This window comes from Coptis chinensis, chromosome 2 (genome assembly GCF_015680905.1).
Source record: "Coptis chinensis isolate HL-2020 chromosome 2, ASM1568090v1, whole genome shotgun sequence".
Lineage (NCBI taxonomy): Eukaryota > Viridiplantae > Streptophyta > Magnoliopsida > Ranunculales > Ranunculaceae > Coptis > Coptis chinensis.
In genome coordinates this window covers 100718288-100736630 of record NC_141457.1, presented here as the reverse complement: position 1 = coordinate 100736630, position 18343 = coordinate 100718288, and the positions used below count along the sequence as shown (strand labels likewise).

Sequence of the window (18343 nt, the reverse complement as noted above, 5' to 3'; positions counted from 1 at the left end):
AAAATTAAATATATAGAGATCGACATAGTTCTACTATAACTAAACCGACCATAAAGCTACATGCATGATAAAATGGGTAGTAGAAATTTGAATGCATATTCACTCTAGAACACTAATACAAATAAATTTAGAAAATTGAATATAGTGTCACAACACTCTAGCTAAAACTGCTATTCAACTACGTGCTCTACTCAGTCTCAGTGTAGCTAAGTTCCTTTCCTTTCTCCATCCTTACCCGATTTTAAAAAAATAATAATAATGTTAGAATCTAGTATGCAACCGAGACAATTCCCAAAACAGTAAACTACAATTCTTTCAATTACACAGGATTAAACAAATAGAACTGAAAAAAAGTATTTGAAGATCAAAGAGCCAGAAAGAGAGTACCCGTTATCTCCACAATTTGAAGAAAGTTATTGAAGAAGTGTTGAAAGAGTTGAATTTGGAGTGCTTTTTTAGGAGTTTTTGTTTTTTTTTTGTGTGAAGAAAAGAAAAAATAGAATATTTTTTTTTTTTGCGTGGAGAAAAGGAAAATTAGGGGTTAGGCGAACTTTTTCTTTTTTATTTATGGTTTTTCTTTTGGGAATTTTTAATATCCCCCAGACACTCTCAAATCTGACCGCAAAATTGGCTTCTCTTCAACTTTTTGGCACATAAAAAAATTAAAAAAAGAAATTCTTACTCACGAAGAGTTCAAAAGAGCTTGACTTGTGCGAACTCAAACTTAAAAAACAAAAAAGTAAATGTGATGAAACTCATAAAAAAACATATCCTAATTAATTAAGGTTTTAGTCTTCATGCTTAATGCTTCAAGCTTCAGAGTTAGTAGCCATTCTTACTCCATCAATGAGTACTCTCTGCAAGCAAGAGCCCTCCATCCAGGGACACTAAAGAAGGATTAAAAATGAAACATAGAACAAAGTTTCAATGTTAAACCCTGATGATAACCTTTAGACATCAAACTTGAGGTTCTTGAATAAGGAAACTATAGCCTATCAAAGAAGATAAAAGAAATCTAAACAAACTAAAGAAAAAAATCATAGCACGCCTAAAGAGAAGGTTTTTTCTTTTCGTAAGAAATCCGATCGAATCAAATTTCTTTGTAAGTAGTCGAATTTTTAGAGAAGGAAATAAAATGTTTACTCGTAAAAGCCTTCTTTGTCAGTAATGTTACTCCAACCCACTTATTTGACCTACTATTTAAACCTACTGATGTGTCAAAAGTCTTAATCATTGATTTGCATAGAGATACGTGTCCGTGTGTATTGCAATGCAACCAACGTTATCCAAATAGTGAGTCGCAATAGTAGGTCTAAAAAGTAGGTCAGTATACTACTCCTTTTTTGTTGGGTTTAGCTTTTCTTTTTGGGTAGGAAGAGTTTTAATCCGAAAGGGCTGCTTTGTTTTAACTTGTTTTTAGTAGTATATACTAAATATGACTCTCAAAGTCTTTTTAGCACAAATCCCGAGGAAATCGGGACCACCACTTAAGTCTTTATAATTTGCTTAAAAACTTAGCTATTTTGTATTATAGACTAGCTATAACCCGTGGCTACGCCACTCTTGCCTCAAAGACACCTCTAAACATCCACAAATTCCTTAGAAACATTTGTGGGATATTTTTTCTAACTAAACTCGATTTTGACTTATTTAAATGACCAAAGTATAGACTTAACTTGCACTCACAAATACTAACTTAGCTCCTGGCTTCCCAATTGTATAAATGCCTTACTTCCATATGGTCGATTGTGGATGTATTTATTTGATATTTAAGGTATGGTTTTGTTTGTAGTTTAATTGTCTTGGAGCTTAGTTGGGTGTGCCTGTTAACTGGGTTTGAGGAAAATTGTGGATGACATTAGTAAACTTGGTAATTGTGGTTGGCAAGGTACTATTGTGGTGGGTGTAGTGTGAGTGTGTGACTGGGAAGGTGTTATTATGCATGTAGTATTTTGATTTTTTAATTAGTTATTGATTTTGTTCTTGTTTGATTGTTTTGGTACCTAGTAGGCTAACTTAACATGGCCTCTCTCAAATCCCAACTTCATAGCTCATGGCTTCCTAAATATATGAAGCAATTACTCTATTAACCATCACATATTTCCATGATTTAAAAGAGAAAGTTAAATTAAATTAAATTATAATATGAAGGAAAAGGTAGAGATTAGAGAATACAAACAATTCGACATATTTAACAATGAAATAATAAATTAAATTATAAAAAAGCTCCTATTTTGAGGGAGAGGGGGTCTATCTATATACCATTGGTTGATTACTTCACTGGTTGAACTTTGTGGGAGAAGCAACATACTCTCGTAACTCCATTACCTAAGTCATTATACTATCCTCGAGTTTTGAGGGTGACCAAATACTTTTGGCTATCGTTGAGTTTTGAGACCACGCCATTATTTTTAATAGTGTGTATGTTCTTAATAAGGTTGTTAGCTTTTGAGTGGGAGAGGGGACATGACTATTGAAGAAAATGGATAAATATATAGAACTCAAGACCCACTTCATTGAATGAAGTGATTTCAGAAAAAAGTATTGACTATCTTTGATGAATGAAGATTGAAAAGTTCGCTAGAAGCAATTGTTAATCTTACGTACTTCACCGTTAGATTATGCCAAAATTGTTTTCTCCTTGGCAATCTAATATAACAGCTTCAAACTTGAGGTTCTTGAATGAGGAAACTATAGCCTATCAAAAAAGATAAAAAAAGAAATTCCAAACAAACTAAAGAAAAAAAAAACATAGTGCACCTAAAGAGATGGTTTTTTCTTTTCGTAAGAAACCGATCGAATCAAATTTCTTTGTAAGTAGTCGAATTTTTAGAGAAGGAAACCAATGAAACAGAGAACCATTGTTAACCAACAACAACACAAAGAAATTGCAAGAAAGTGTTGCTGAGCTCAAGACTAACAGAAGTAGAACTCAAGTGCCAACACCTTCTGAAACTTTGCAGTACGGTATCTTAAGAGACTGAGTTATTATTTGATTTGCCAGTTACCTTAATTTAACATATGCTATAGGTTAAGAACACCTAGTATGAAACTCTTTGTAAACACATATAAAAATGATATAACACAAATATGGAGAACAACTTGATTACTTGACAACTACATTATACTTCTACCGACTATTCAGGTATATTCAAATGAGTCACAGACTTCCCACAACTAACAATGAGCATACCAAAGAATAAATTCTCTTGCAATATAGAAAATTTTAATGGATCCCGGCCCTAACATATAATGCAAAAATTATGTAATTGACAATATTGACAACTTAAAAAGATGGACGGATAGTCCTATACTCTATGGTAATGAACATATATGTTGGTATTGATGAACAACCAAAAGAACGTCCCTTAAGTTTCTATGTCGGAATCGATCGAGGCGAATGAAGTCTTGATGTTGGAATATCATCCTAACACTTTATTTGGAATCCTTACACATTTTTCTTATACTCGCCTCTTCACCCAACACATTACCAACTTTTCACCATCAAAGACAAAGTACATAAATTTATAATTCAACAATAATTAGCACCATGAAAACACAGGGGAAGCAGGTGTCATTGCACTACTACTACATGACCATACCTATATGAAACACATGTAGCAAATCAAAGAAAATAGTCATGGTAGACAAACTGCTTGGTCTAAAGTTTTATGTAAACATTACATGTATACCATGCATAGCCAGGAGGAAGTATTGATCTTGATGTCTGAAAGCTTTATATTCTTAACTGAGAATCAACTGTTGTAGCTTCTATTTGTTCATCGAATCCCCCCACCTTTAGTACTTTTGTTAATAGTTTCGGAAGAAAAAAACTTGGAGTGCTTACAATGTATACCATGCATAGCCAGGAGGAAGTATTGAACTTGGAGTGCTTACCGTGAAGAGAAATAGGGGTTTAAGGAAATCCCCCCACCTTTAGTACTTTTGTTAATAGTTTCGGAAGAAAAAAACTTGGAGTGCTTACCGTGTATTTTTGTTAAAAGCCTTTTTTGTTGGGTTTAGCTTTCTTTTTTGGGTAGGAAGAGTTTCAATCCGGAAAGACTGCTTTGGTTTAACATATTTTTAGTAGTATATACTAAATAGGACTCTCAAAGTATTTTCAGCACAAATCCCGAGGAAATCAGGACCACCACTTAAGTCCTTATAACTCTGCTTAAAAACTGAGCTGTTTTGTATTAAACCCGTGGCTACGCCACTCGAGTCATAATTAAATGAATACACATAAATTTAACCTTTACAGTAGAATTACCATTTTTTTTCTTTGACATTTAAATTGAACTTGTTAGTGTCATTGTGATACCCTTAACTGAATATGCCTTAGAAATCATCTTAGCCGAGTATATGTATTGAGAACAATTTGTTCATCCAGAAGCGAAGTGTACGTAGACAACTTTAACTGTTCATTCCTTGTGTAATCCATATTCAATTTATACATGTTTCTCAAACGGTAGGAGAAACTATAGGGTTATTTAAACAATGAAACAATTATATAATTTAATATGTGAAATAACTACACCTATTTGTGTGAAGAAAATGGGAGTTTGCGTGAAGAAAAAAGGGTTTTTGAGGTTTTTAGTCGGGGTTTTGGAGGTTTAGTATGTTTTGGAGGTTTTTGTCTAATTTAGAGTATTAGGTAAATAGGACTCTTCAAGCAGACACTTTAGTATTAAGTAAATAGATTTTGGAGGTTTTTGTCTATTTTAGAGTATTATGTAAATACGACTCTTCAAGCATTAACACAAATCCCGAGGAAATCAGGACCACCACTTAAGCCCTTATAACTTGTTTAAAAACTAAGTTGTTTTGTATTATAGATTTGTACCATGGCTTTGGCTTGATGATTTTCGTTTAAGTTTTTTTGGGTGTGAAGAAAAGGGGTTTTGAAGGTTTAGTCGGGTTTTGGAGGTTTTTATCTATTTTAGAGTATTAAGTAAATAGGACTCTTCAAGCATTAGTAGAGATCCAGGTAAATAGGACTCTTCAAGCATAGATTGAAATATATAGCATAGAAACATGACATAACATGGATGATGAATGGTAAGACTGTGGTTTTACAGGGAGATCATGAAGCAGATTCTGTTTCTAGAAGACGAAGGTGTTGTTCTTCCTAAAGCTATCAAGAATGTTAGATTAGTAGTATTGTTTTTTATGCTCTCTTGTCCTTTAAGCATTAAATCATTTTACCACTTGTAAAGGACTGTTGCATAGTTTTGATAAATGGCTAATGATAAATTTTACCTTTTTCTTCGTCTTAACACTATATGCTAGTCCATTCTTAAATCAAAGTACATGGACTGGCAGTCAAGTCACCACATTATATCATTTGTTATATTTTCAATGTGTAGTTTTATTTTTTTTGGGGTGGGTGGTCTAGGTTCCAAACGTGATGTGTGAGAAGTCATTTGAAAGAAACATGACATAACATGGATGATGAATGGTAAGACTGTGGTTTTACCAGGGAGATCATGAAGCAGATTCTGTTTCTAGAAGACGAAGGTGTTGTTCTTCCAAAAGCTATCAAGAATGTTAGATTAGTAGTGTTGTTTTTATGTTCTCTTGTCCTTTGAGCATTAAATCATTTTACCACTTGTAAAGGACTGTTGCGTAGTTTTGATAAATGGCCAATGATAAATTTTACCTTTTTCTTCGTCTTAACACTATATGCTAGTTCATTCTTAAATCGAAGTACATGGACTGGCAGTCAAGTCACCACATTATATCATTTGTTCTATTTTCAATGTGTAGTTTTATTTTTTTGGGGTGGGTGGGTCTAGGTTCCAAGCGTGATGTGTGAGAAGTCATTTGAAGGAAATAACACTGACAATGGTGCCTTGCAGCCTTACCTGATCCCTCCAAAATTAACATAGGATCAGCTGATATGTGTTGATCATGGAGTGATAGATCCAACCTCAATATTGGAAATTCTCTATTCATAAAACTATGAAACAAACCCATAGGAGAAGGGATTCAACAAAACTACTCGCCAATGTTTACAAGATTGAATCCATTTGTATATACGTTGATTCCTTTTCCTCTATTCTCTATAGCCTCATCCATTTATCCATTAGTACTTGAGTGTTTAGTCTGGAGGTACTTTGTCAAGCTTGTGTTTACTTTAAGGAGAAAACAATGGCAAGTTATCCTATATATATTTTGCCAAAAATAATAAACGCGGATTTTGGGAATAAAATTGGAAAAAAACCGGTCTATTAGCAGCTTTTGGCTTGATGATTTTCGTTTAAGTTTTTTTGGGCATGAAAAAAAAGGGTTTTGAAGGTTTAGTCAGGTTTTGGAGGTTTTTGTCAACAAAACTACTCGCCAATGTTTACAAGATTGAATCCATTTGTATATACGTTGATTCCTTTTCCTCTATTCTCTATAGCCTCATCCATTTATCCATTAGTACTTGAGTGTTTAGTCTGGAGGTACTTTGTCAAGCTTGTGTTTACTTTAAGGAGAAAACAATGGCAAGTTATCCTATATATATTTTGCCAAAAATAATAAACGCGGATTTTGGGAATAAAATTGGAAAAAAACCGGTCTATTAGCAGCTTTTGGCTTGATGATTTTCGTTTAAGTTTTTTTGGGCATGAAAAAAAAGGGTTTTGAAGGTTTAGTCAGGTTTTGGAGGTTTTTGTCTATTTTAGAGTATTAGGTAAATAGGACTCTTCAAGCATTAGCAGAGATCCAGATAATAAGACTCTTCAAGCATTAAGTAAATAGGACTCTTCAAACATTAGTACAGATCCCGAGAAAATCAGGACCACCACTTAAGCCCTTATAACTCTGCTTAAAAACTGAGTTGTTTTGTATTATAGATACTAGCTTTGTGAATGGAGTAAGCCACGTTTTTTCAACATGTTTTTTATTACTAATTTTTTAGTAGACCACGTGAGTTGACGAAATCACTTTTTTCACATTTTTTTTATTTTTCTAAAAGAAAAAGACTTCAAATTTTGCCACTGTTGTATTTGATGAAATCTACAAAACTGTCACCGTTTTGCCCACCAAAAAACAAATCACAAAACTACGAAATTGCTACGCAAAAACCAAAAAATTACGATTCTACCACTGTATTTTTTAACCCCATATTTTTCTATATAATAAGATATACTTCTTTGACAAAGGACTTGGTCCCATCCACTCACCTTTGAAGGACCACCACTTAAGTTCTTATAACTTGTTTAAAAACTAAATTGTTTTGTATTATAGATACTAGCTTTGTGAATGGAATAAGCCACGTTTTTTCAACACGGTTTTTATTACTAATTTTTTAGTAGACCATGTGAGTTGACGAAATCACTTTTTTCACATTTTTTTATTCTTTTAAAAAGAAAAAGACTTCAAATTTTGTCACCGTTGTATTTGATGAAATCTACAAAACTGTCACCGTTTTGCCCACCAAAAAACAAATCACGAAACTACGAAATTGCTACGCTAAAACCAAAAAATTACGACTCTACCACGGTATTGTTTAACCCCATATTTTTCTATATAATAAGATGTACTTCTTTGACAAAGGACTCAGTCCCATCCACTCACCTTTGAAGTTATATATATATATATTAACAGAAGATGCGCAGTGTATTTCATTTCGTTGACTTGTTTGTACACCAGCCAGGAATATAACACCCCATCTGAAGCCATTGCACATAGACTAACAACGATCAAGAAACCAGTAAAAGAACTAGAGTTTCAGTCTTCAGTGACACTTCTATTACTAGTTACCTCCAATGGGTCAAGGATCAGAGGTTCGTCGCGTGTCAAGCTGGGCCGTCAAGCCTCATTGTGTTACAGAAGAGTCACAGAAACCATGTTATTTGACACCATGGGATCTCGCCATGCTCTCTGTAAACTACATTCAGAAGGGTCTTCTCTTCACAAAACCACCAGATGTGGATATGCAAACCATCATTGAACATCTCAAGGACTCTCTCTCGAGAGCACTCACCCATTTCTTCCCTCTCTCAGGCCGCCTTGTTACTAAGAAAGGTGCTGACCCACCTTCTTACCATGTCGTCATAGACTGCACTGATGCTCCAGGAGCTGAGTTCATCCATGCTGTCGCAGATTTAACAGTAGCTGATATTACCTCCGCTGCCGATGTACCTCCATTTGTTGAATCTTTTTTCGCCTTCAATGGAGTAGTTAATCATGATGGTCATACGTTGCCTTTGCTAGCTGTGCAAGTCACAGAGCTTCTTGACGGCTACTTTGTTGGCTGCTCTATCAATCATTCTGTAGCTGATGGTACATCATTCTGGCATTTCTTTAATACTTGGTCCGAGATATCTGCAAGAAAAGAAGGAAATGATGAATGCATTTCACGCCCACCTATTACCAAACGCTGGTTTATGGATAACCAAGGCCCTAGCATCAACCTTCCCTTCTCCCACCACGATGAGTTCATAGAAAGATACACTCCCCCACTGCTCAGGGAGAGAATGTTCCACTTCTCAGCAAAATCAATTGCACAGCTTAAAGCAAGAGCAAACTCCGAGCAGAATACGAATAAAATCTCTTCTTTCCAGGCACTCAGTGCATTTGTTTGGAAATCCATCACGCAAGCTCGTCTTCTGCCTGCTGACCAGAATACAAGTTGTAGGTTAGCCATTGACAACCGATCCAGACTGCACCCACCTTTGTGTAAAAACTACTTCGGCAACTGCATCCAAACAGTGAAAGGGACAACCACTGCAGGTGAACTACTAGCTAATAACCTTGGGTGGTCAGCATGGCTGCTAAACCAGGCCATATCTGCTCACGACAACAACAAGGTGTGTGTGTTCCTGGAGGAGTGGGTTAATGCTCCTTTGATCTACCAGTTTGGACGATTCTTTGACGTGGACAGCTTGATGATGGGGAGCTCACCAAAATTCGACATGTACAACAACTTCGGATGGGGAAAACCTGTTGCAGCTCGCAGTGGATATGGAGCCAAGTTCGACGGAAAAGTGTCATCTTACCCAGGTTGTGAAGGAGGCGGAAGCGTGGATGTAGAAGTGTGTCTTCCCCCCAAGTCTATGGATGCCCTTCTGTCAAATGAGGAATTTATGGATGCAGTATCTGTTCCCCAATAGTACCAATTTTTTCAGGCTATATGAAATTCAACCAAATCAAATAAAATTGCATTGAAAGATAAATATGAATGTAGTATCCCCCAGTGATATACAAAATAACTAAGTTTGACTGGTTAGCAAACAAATATTTCGACGCATGATAGAATAGAGTCAAGAGATAAAGAAACAGAATCTGGCTATTTAAACTTTTCCATTCGACCATCCCCAATAAGTACATTGTCAAATATGAATTACAATTTCATACAAGTGAGAACAGATTCAGATGTGGAAACTCCATTTCGTATAGACAACTTACATTGATTAAAACTCCCAGACAGACGAGTGTAAGAAACAGCAACCAACTATCTTGATCTCCTAAACTATACAAGGGATAACTAACAAGCTCCGCCTCATAATAAGTTGTTTCAAATACATTTTGAAAAGCTCAAGCACCTCCATGGTTCAAAGTGTAGATCCAAAACCAATCAACCCAAGAAGGCAGGATCAAGCCAAACACAGCAGCAGTCCCTGGAATGCCAAACATTAGTCACCACACCATACAAAGGTAGACCTAGATTTGAGGATTCATTCAATTAGGGCGCCGTAGTCTCAGCCCAACATCCACTCCTTGTTCATGTTGAATATTACCAACACCCAGCACACCAACATCTTCAGTCTCTGGGACTGTCTCAGTTTCATGTCTCTCCTGGGATCCAGCTTCTCCAAAATTATGCAGCCTCCGACCAATTAAATACCGGTCATCTCTAATAGCATTGTGTAGGTTGGAAAACCAAACATGAAATCTTTTTGCACAAAAACACAGTAAACTAATACAGAGGCATCCCACCCAGGCAAAACGGTAGACAGCTGAGTTCACAATCAATGAATATCCAAGCACAGGGAACATCCCTCTCGCAAACACATAAGGAACACACAGTGCTGTCAGCAACTTCATGATGATTGGAATTACAATTTCCCGGAGCACCCAAAGCCCCCGCATTCGGGAGAAACCATCCTCTCTTACCCTCTGAAACTTCAGCCGCCAACTCTCATCGACCAGAGGTGTCATGTGATCCAACATAACCTGTTCCAAAATAGAGAAACAGAAAAGTCCAATAAACATCAAGGGTTAACGAGACAAAGTGACTGACAAATTACAAAATCCATCACTAGTATCCACTTGTAGAAATATAACCTTACCATTGAAATCAGTTTCACATACATCAAAAACCAAATATGTAGACTAGCTATAAATAAGATGTGAACTGGTTTCCAAATCACCAAAGCTTTAAAGAGATTAAGGGTATTATGAAAATATGAAGTAGGATCCATTAAGATACAGTTTCAGAAAAGAGGATATCCATTTAGATTAGGAGTCCACAAATTATTGCCTAACCATTGCTCACATTTGAAACTTTAAAGAAAACCTGGCACTCTTGGTAGTAATATCATAATCCTAATGATGTTACGGGAACACGCATAATTAAGTAGAAAAGGCAAACATATATGGGGCATATCAGCAATTTTCAGCATCGCATTATCATCTATAGTCTGCTTGATATCCTGCAATTGAGAGGAAACCCATTTCCATTTTCCATGTACTAAAAGTGTTGTGTGTCTGGGAGCCAAACTTCAAGGGAATCACATTCTCAAATCACCAAACTTCTCAGTTCAACTCCTCCATCTCCAGTCCCCTATCTTCATCAAGCTTCTTTTAAAAGCAAACTCACTACCTATTTTGCTGCATGGTTTTTCTCACTAACTTTTGCTTATGGTTGTAGCATCCTGCTCGCAGTTTCTCTCATGGTTGAACTCTTCCACCACAGCTAAATTCTTTTCAAAGAACACAGCATAATAAGTGTGCGTTACAGAGGTCTACAACAAACCAATCAGGTAAGTTCCAAGAACAACAGACCTTAACCAAAATTCTAAGTTACATTATGGTGCATAACTGGGAGAAACAATCCAACCCCTACAAGGGCACCACATTTACAATCACAAATATGAAATATATGGTACAGTGCTACGGTAGACCACACTCAGACAAGTACCTAGTCTTTAAATACTTGAATAGCTAGATGCAATAAACTAGAAATCAGTTTGTAATTATCAAAAAATAAATAAATAAAAAAGAAAGGTGAGACAGTATCTACCAGTCTGGTCCAGATCTTAAGAAAGACTAGCCCCAATGCCCAATCCTGATACAAAAGAAAAACTGGGCTCTCATCCACAGGCACTCTCATTGGCACAATCACCAAAAGCTCAAACAGTAGGCCAATCAACACTGGAATAACAAAGATCTGATTCAAAAAGGAGAAAAATTAGAACAAACTTCATAATCTCCGTAGCAAAATTAGCACTGAAATAGCTTTTAGCCTTTACCCATATTGACAGAAGCGCAGAACACTTGAAGACAATACTAGACCACTTCCACATTTGGTTTGCCAAAATCCTTGCTCTCCGAGTTCTAACTTGCTCAATAATATATCTCACTCCAGCTAAAGATGTCCAGATCGTGTAGATTCCAATAATGAACGCATACATATCTAAGGATAATCAAGATGAGGACAAAAAAGGATCAGATTGCATGCGATTGATTAGGCAAAAAAAATATATATATATATATATATATATATATATATATTGAGTCCAGAAGTGCATTACCATTACACTTAATTCCATGAGTTATAGGTAGCCGCGGAATGGAATTGAAGAGTGCACGTCCAAGTGAAATGGGTACAATTATCAAGGTTGAGTTAAAAACAAGTAAAGTCATCCATGCAAGCACCAACAACAGAACAATACGTAGAACAAAACCATATCTGCCAAGAGCAAACCAACCAAATAAGTACCCCACATAAAAACAAATGTAGCAACCGATTGACTTCACTATGGACTTGTAACATTCAAGAAAATAGAAAAGGTCCCCGAAGGCCAGAACATATCTAGATTCCTTCATTGAAGAAGACAGTGATACAGCGCCTAGTAATATGGAATTTGAAGATAACTACCAAGATTTGTGTTGACAACATGAAAACATATACATAATAACAAAAAATACCATAACGGTGTGATGTACTTACTCAGAATCAATGTGGTCATCAGCATCATATTCTTCTGCAATATCAGATCTTGCCACTGGATGAATGCCTCTGTTCATATCGTCATTATTCATAAGTACAACAAGGGCTTGATCTTGCTGCCCAACTCCACCCTGTTGTCCATCTTGTAGCCTGTCCTGTGCTTGCACATTCCCGACTTCTTGCCCACCGTCATTTACACCAGGTCCAGGCAATAGAAAATCAGTTAAGCTAAGTGCCCATCCAACTATGGTAAACCATTGATGGAGAAAGGCTTTAATTGTGGCCCGCAGTTTAAAATGCTCAATTGCAAAAGGTACACAAATTTGAAACAGAAGCATGTCCGCAGGAATCTCCGTAAATGGGTCAGATACACTACACAATAAGAATACTTTGTTAATGCCATGTGAGAAAAAAAATAGATCATACATATGAGATGTTTATGGCAGCACAATCAAACCAGTGATGTCAAGGAGACAGGAGCTTACGAAATATCAAGTGGGAACACCAAAGGTGCTAGTCTCATGGCAAGTTTCACTGGTATGAATACTAACATCACAATCAAGCTTCCATAAACGGCAACAGATAACAGAACCCGACGAGCATGCTTGTGCACCGGATCATCAATTAGATCACGAAATGGATTGTAGTTTGGATCAGCTGGGTCCCGAAGGAAGTATAGAACACCATTACGCAAAACCTAGCATGAGAGAGTCAAAAAGCTCATTAGCGGAATACACGTGACAATCGTAAGTAAGAATGTCAATAAATTAAGATCTTCTAAAAAAAAGAGAAGCAAGGAATGCTGCCAAACTTTATGCCTCCAACATAACTACAGTACCAATGAGGGCATTGTCTAAATGTCTTTCGAAAATTTTGAAATATATTTTGGTGGCAGCAGCAACTATTTTCGTTGAAACGCCACAAATCTCAATCTTTTTAAATGATTATAATCCTTGTAAAAGAAACAAAAGGAACAACACGCCATTAAAATAATTAACCACTGCAATAATATCAAATCAAGATGAGAACAGTTACCCCACGAAGAAGGCTGACAAAGATGCTTATTTGTAGCATGTACACAATCCCAATTATCCAATGTATCAACGAGCTCGCTAGAGGAGAGACTGAAAAGAATTCAACTCTTTGAGAAACTGTTTTCCCAAACATCCTAATAGTACAAATATCCAGCCACCAGCCACACATTAAAGGGAAAACCCCAAGCTCAATAACCAGAAGGAAAGCAACCTTAACCATAGTCAGTAAATGTCTCATTGCTGCCACAAATTGCCTTGTAAGGGATGGAATTGCCTCCGCTATAGATGCAATACCGTAAAGCCTCCCAACAGTTAAAGGATCACCTCTACTATAACGAATCAGAGCAACTACCCCTAGGTAGAGAAAAATCAGAGACGACAAAAATATGTATCCAGCGACAAGAGTAGTAACATCAGAAAGGTGTGAGCTTCCAACAGATGTCCCTTCCAATACGACAACTGGAAGTGAACCGCCAATGCTGTTCGAGACTTCACCTGCACTGGTCGTATTCGCTTTAAGTGTTTCTGCAAGTACATCAACAGCATGAGAAACAAGCCCATCATTGTGGCTTTCAGATGATAAATTCGTCACGGCAGTTAATGCATTCTGCAATGTGAGATTTGCTGAAGAAACAGCTGACTCCGTAATTAGGGTAACAGTTGACAGCAACGGACTTGTAGGAGAGGAGAAAAGCTTAGATATATAGTGGAGAACAATCCGGCCTACTGAAAATGGCGTAAAAATTACCACACCAAGGAAGATTATATTGCTTGCTAGAACCTGCACAGGCAGAGGAGCCCTTCAGACTACGATACTTCACTTTATAATGCAGAAAGGATGGCTGTATTTCTACAATACTTCAAGCAAACGATAAATCTACAACAAGAAATACCAACTGGTGCCATCTCCAGTTAATCAATAATCGCCAAACGCAATTATAAAATAATATGACTTCCTCTAAGGTAAACTCATCAGGGTTCTCTTAGAATAGCATCTTGAAAATACTAGAATTAAAAATCTGATAAATAGAGGCAAAAGCTCGAGTTTCGTGCTACAAAACACGCCTACTATTTATCTATTTGGTATCGGTAAAGTGATTCACTGTGTTACAGAACCTACAAACCTATCAAGGAGAGTTTAGAAGGAAATTAGACAATGCAGAAACTACAAGTCTAAATGTGCAATCAAAATCTTAAAAAAAAAAAAAAAAAAAAGGCAATCCGTCAATACAGATTCCATAAAATTTGCTCCATTCTTTACTAAATTGCAGCAGTTAACATCAGCTTCATTTTGAACGAAAAATTGATCATGATAAAAAACTCTGCAGTGTTATCAAATAAGTGTGCATGTGTCTATGCGAACATAAAGTAACATGTAGAAATTAAAAGCAGAAATGGAATAAGATACTTACAGTGAACGCATTTTCAACCAAATGAAAAACAGGGCCTTGCATGCCGACCAGCTCGTCAAAAGGTACATCTTCTGCACCATCAGCATCGTCCAAGCCATCAAACATTTGTTCAACATGAGCCTCAAGACGTGCTGCCTGCATTTCCAACCTAGCAGCAACGTTCTCCGCATTTCTCCTAATTAACTGACCAGCCCCACCAATACCATCTTCACCATTTCCAATACCAGCATTAACCCTATTATTTGCTGCCGCAGCCCTTCTCGCAGCAAGTACCCCTTCATCTTCTCTCTCACCATCCTGCCCACCTAGCTCTCGTAAATGTCTAAAATAATCCCTCAAAGAAGTAGCACCAAGAAAAATAAAAACAATACTAGCGGACAGCAGAAACCCATGCAAACAATCAGTAAGAATCACAGTAGTAGATATATGTCTCAAAAACAACTTATGAGCTTCACCAAAACTCCGCACGAAAGCCAAACGCCATATCCAAAATGTAATAAATGGTATAATCAGAAGCCAGACAGAGAGCACAAAAGCAAGACGCAAGAAGAAGTGCAAAACATGACAAGCTTTCATCCCAATTCCAAACACAAACTCCTGAAAAGGCAGCCTAACTGGTGCATTCTCAGCATACACTGGTGAGAATGAAAACGGATGCTTACACACCTACAAAAAAACATTAAATTAATTTCTAAATTTATTATAGAGTGGGTAAAATAATATAAAAAGACCGACCTCGCAATTTCTAGCATTGCTATGATTAAGCCACTGTAAGAGACAATCTTGATGAACATATTTAATACTACCACTGCAAGCACATGGATATCTCAATGGGTTTTCATCGTCCCCACTATTTCTACATATTCTACAAACATCTTCCTCGTCATCTTCGTCCTCGTATTTTCTGTTTTTCGATATGTTAAGAGGGTCGAACGATTCCGTGTCCATCGAATTGCTGTTATTATTTTCGGATGAAGATGGTGTCGCCATGGGAATTGACGAAGGTCAGAGGATTAATTGGTCAATTCAGGTAGTCTACCGGTATATATTTTGTTTTTATTTAATAAGTCGGTTGTCCGATATATATCGTACACTCAAACGTTTTGATTTTTTCCCCTTTGGCACTTAATTGAAAGCATCAATCGTCTGCCCAGAAATGCCAAACTAAAAATTCTCATTTTAACGTTACTACATTGACTGTATCGACGCTCCAGCTACAAATCCCTGGATGTCCACAATAATTTACAATCTAAACTCACCCATAACAAGTCCTTGTTATAAACACATGTTTCGGCAATGCAGACATAGAAACTCTGAATCCACAATTCAGCTTCCATGAGTCAAGAAACAAAAATTTGTCACATCTCCAAGTGCAGAATCAAACCACAGCATATGCTAGAGGAATCAGAGCAACCATGCTACTTGACACCATGGGATCTTTCAGTGCTCTCTACAGACTACATTCAAAGGGGTCTTTTATTCACCAAACCCCGAGACATCTCTATAAAAACCATCATTGATCAACTTAAGCACTCCCTTTCTTTTACACTCACCCACTTCTTCCCATTGTCTGGCCGCCTTGTGACCAAAAAGAATTTAGACCCGCCCTCTTATTATGTGTATATTGATTGCAAAGATGGTCCAGGAGCTGAATTTGCTCATGCTGAGGCCGACCTAACCACATCCGATATTTTATTGCCCATTGACGTACCGCCATTTGTTGAATTGTTGTTCGCATTGGGCCGGCCAATCAATTATGATGGTCACGATTTGCCTCTATTTGCTGTGCAAGTCACAGAACTTATTGATGGTATATTCATAGGGTGCTCTTTTAACCATGCTGTAGGTGATGGTATTTCGTTCTGGAATTTCTTGAATACGTGGTCTGAAGTCTCTAGAACAACGGGACATAACATCCCGTGCATCTCATGTCCTCCCATTACTAAACGCTGGTTTGTCAATAATCAAAATCAAATTATTAATCTGCCTTACACTCATCACAATGAATTTATTGAAAGATATGTAGCAGCACCATTTAAGGAGAGAATGTTCCATTTCTCATCTCAATCAATGGCTCAACTGAAAGCAAAAGCGAATGCAGAATCAAATACGACCAAAGTTTCTTCCTTCCAAGCTTTGGCTGGGCTAGTGTGGAGATCAGTGACTCGCGCACGAGGTCTATTGGCTGATCAAAAAACAACTTGCTGGGTGGCAACTAATGATAGATCGAGATTGGATCCGCCATTATCTGAGAACTACTTCGGAAATTGCATTCTTGCACTACATCTGACCCCTACAGCAGGGGAACTGTTGAGCAACAATCTAGGATGGTCTGCAATGCTGTTGCACAGGGCAGTAGTTGATCATGATAAGGTCAAGGTGCGTGCAATTATAGAAGCATTGACCAAGACTCCACATATTTTCCAATTCGGAGCTTCTGTTAATCCTTTTAGTGTGTCCTTTGGGAGCTCACCCAGGTTCAATGTGTATACCAATGACTTTGGATGGGGTAAGCCCATAGCGGTTCGATGCGGGCATGGTAACAAATATGATGGAAAGGTGAGCTCGTACCCAGGCCGTGAAGGAGGGGGTAGTGTGGATTTAGAGATTTGTTTATTTTCGGATACCATGAATGCTCTTGAATTGGATGAAGAATTCATGAATGCAGTCACTCCTTGTCCTACTGGATAAATTGTTGCATGGACTCCATATATATCAGCTACCAAACCAACCAAAGTGCCAAATACGCTTATTAAAATGTTTTTCAATTCCGCAATGATCCAGTGGTAGAATCTCAACACAGATGAAGGGTTGCAAAAATTATACAAGTAGGTGATGGGAAAGTGACCTCCTGCTGGAAGACGGGAGTGTTGATTTGGAGATTCGTTTGTTTTCTGAATCCATGGGTGCCCTGAGTCAGCCTAGATCAGATTTGTCCGAATTGGGCTTGGAAACAGGCTAGATGTGGGCCTAGAATTCTGTAGATGTGGGCTTGATTTTCGGATGGGGCCCGATTTTCGTATTAAGCTTATAGCCCATTGGACTTCAAGTCTAAGACCTTTTTCACAGTTTTTTGTTTTTTTCGATAATTAGACCTTTTTCACAGTAAAATCGCCATTTGCATGAAATTCTCATTACATTGCTCAGGAGTCAGGAGTCACTATGCGTCTATGCCAGACCTGTTTATATTTTTGGTCTCATTAAAAGATTTTCTATAAACCATTCTAAAATTGAATAAATAACGCAAAATGTAGATATTTGAATGAAGTTGACAACACAGAGCAAAATTAAGTCTAGGTGAACAGTCTAACTCAAAAATTCAACCGTAATCCTCTACTTCTATTAAGTAACCAAATTGTCGGTCTGGAAAAGCAGAACTTTTACATGTGGTCTGAGATTCCAAATGATAAAGTTTTACCCCAGTAAGAGGAAAAAATGACATTTGAAAAGGTAAAATGGGGGACACAGTACTGATGTGAGTTACATACAAATACAATCTTTCTTTCGCCGATGTGACAAAGACAAGTGGGGACTTCGTGGTTCTGCAACATGACATAAAGACTTGAATCCAATGCCAAATAAAGTAATTATCTGAAGCTATTCGAGGAAGAATCCAATGTTAACTGTAACATGTAAGATTTCAGTAGCGTAAATGGCCATTAATAATTTGATATATTGGTATGGGCTGAAGATGGAAATGTTCGTAGTTATCAGCTTGGAAAACTTTGCAAATT

The 18343-nt window shown here is 37.1% G+C and overlaps 2 protein-coding genes across 2 annotated transcripts; one reads left to right on the top strand and one right to left on the bottom strand.

The window, feature by feature from the left end:
* The first annotated feature begins 7500 nt into the window (after window positions 1-7500).
* LOC147519647 (uncharacterized) lies at window positions 7501-17381 on the top strand. The gene is made up of 2 exons (XM_086594161.1): window positions 7501-9100; window positions 15929-17381. Exons 1-2 carry the CDS (start codon window positions 7755-7757, stop codon window positions 17298-17300), a joined length of 2718 nt encoding a protein of 905 aa, XP_086450287.1. The 5' UTR covers window positions 7501-7754; the 3' UTR covers window positions 17301-17381.
* Window positions 9260-15635, bottom strand: LOC147519648 (putative E3 ubiquitin ligase SUD1). Its single transcript, XM_086591218.1, has 9 exons — window positions 15345-15635; window positions 14610-15275; window positions 13199-13978; window positions 12649-12860; window positions 12164-12535; window positions 11745-11902; window positions 11463-11626; window positions 11234-11380; window positions 9260-10164 (listed from the first exon to the last, which is right to left on the bottom strand). Exons 1-9 carry the CDS (start codon window positions 15597-15599, stop codon window positions 9670-9672), a joined length of 3249 nt encoding a protein of 1082 aa, XP_086447344.1. The 5' UTR covers window positions 15600-15635; the 3' UTR covers window positions 9260-9669.
* Window positions 17382-18343: the final 962 nt, after the last annotated feature.

What these genes read in the sequence shown, in the direction of transcription:
- LOC147519647 (XM_086594161.1), top strand. Translation starts at nt 7,755, where the DNA reads ATGGGTCAAGGATCAGAGGTTCGTCGCGTGTCAAGCTGGGCCGTCAAG. An exon ending in GCAGTATCTGTTCCCCAATA is followed by an intron (nt 9,101 to 15,928) that starts GTACCAATTTTT and finishes GAAACTCTGAAT; the next exon opens with CCACAATTCAGCTTCCATGA.
- LOC147519648 (XM_086591218.1), bottom strand. Translation starts at nt 15,599, where the DNA reads ATGGCGACACCATCTTCATCCGAAAATAATAACAGCAATTCGATGGAC. An exon ending in GCAATGCTAGAAATTGCGAG is followed by an intron (nt 15,276 to 15,344) that starts GTCGGTCTTTTT and finishes GTTTTTTTGTAG; the next exon opens with GTGTGTAAGCATCCGTTTTC. An exon ending in CTGCGCTTCTGTCAATATGG is followed by an intron (nt 11,381 to 11,462) that starts GTAAAGGCTAAA and finishes TTTTTGAATCAG; the next exon opens with ATCTTTGTTATTCCAGTGTT.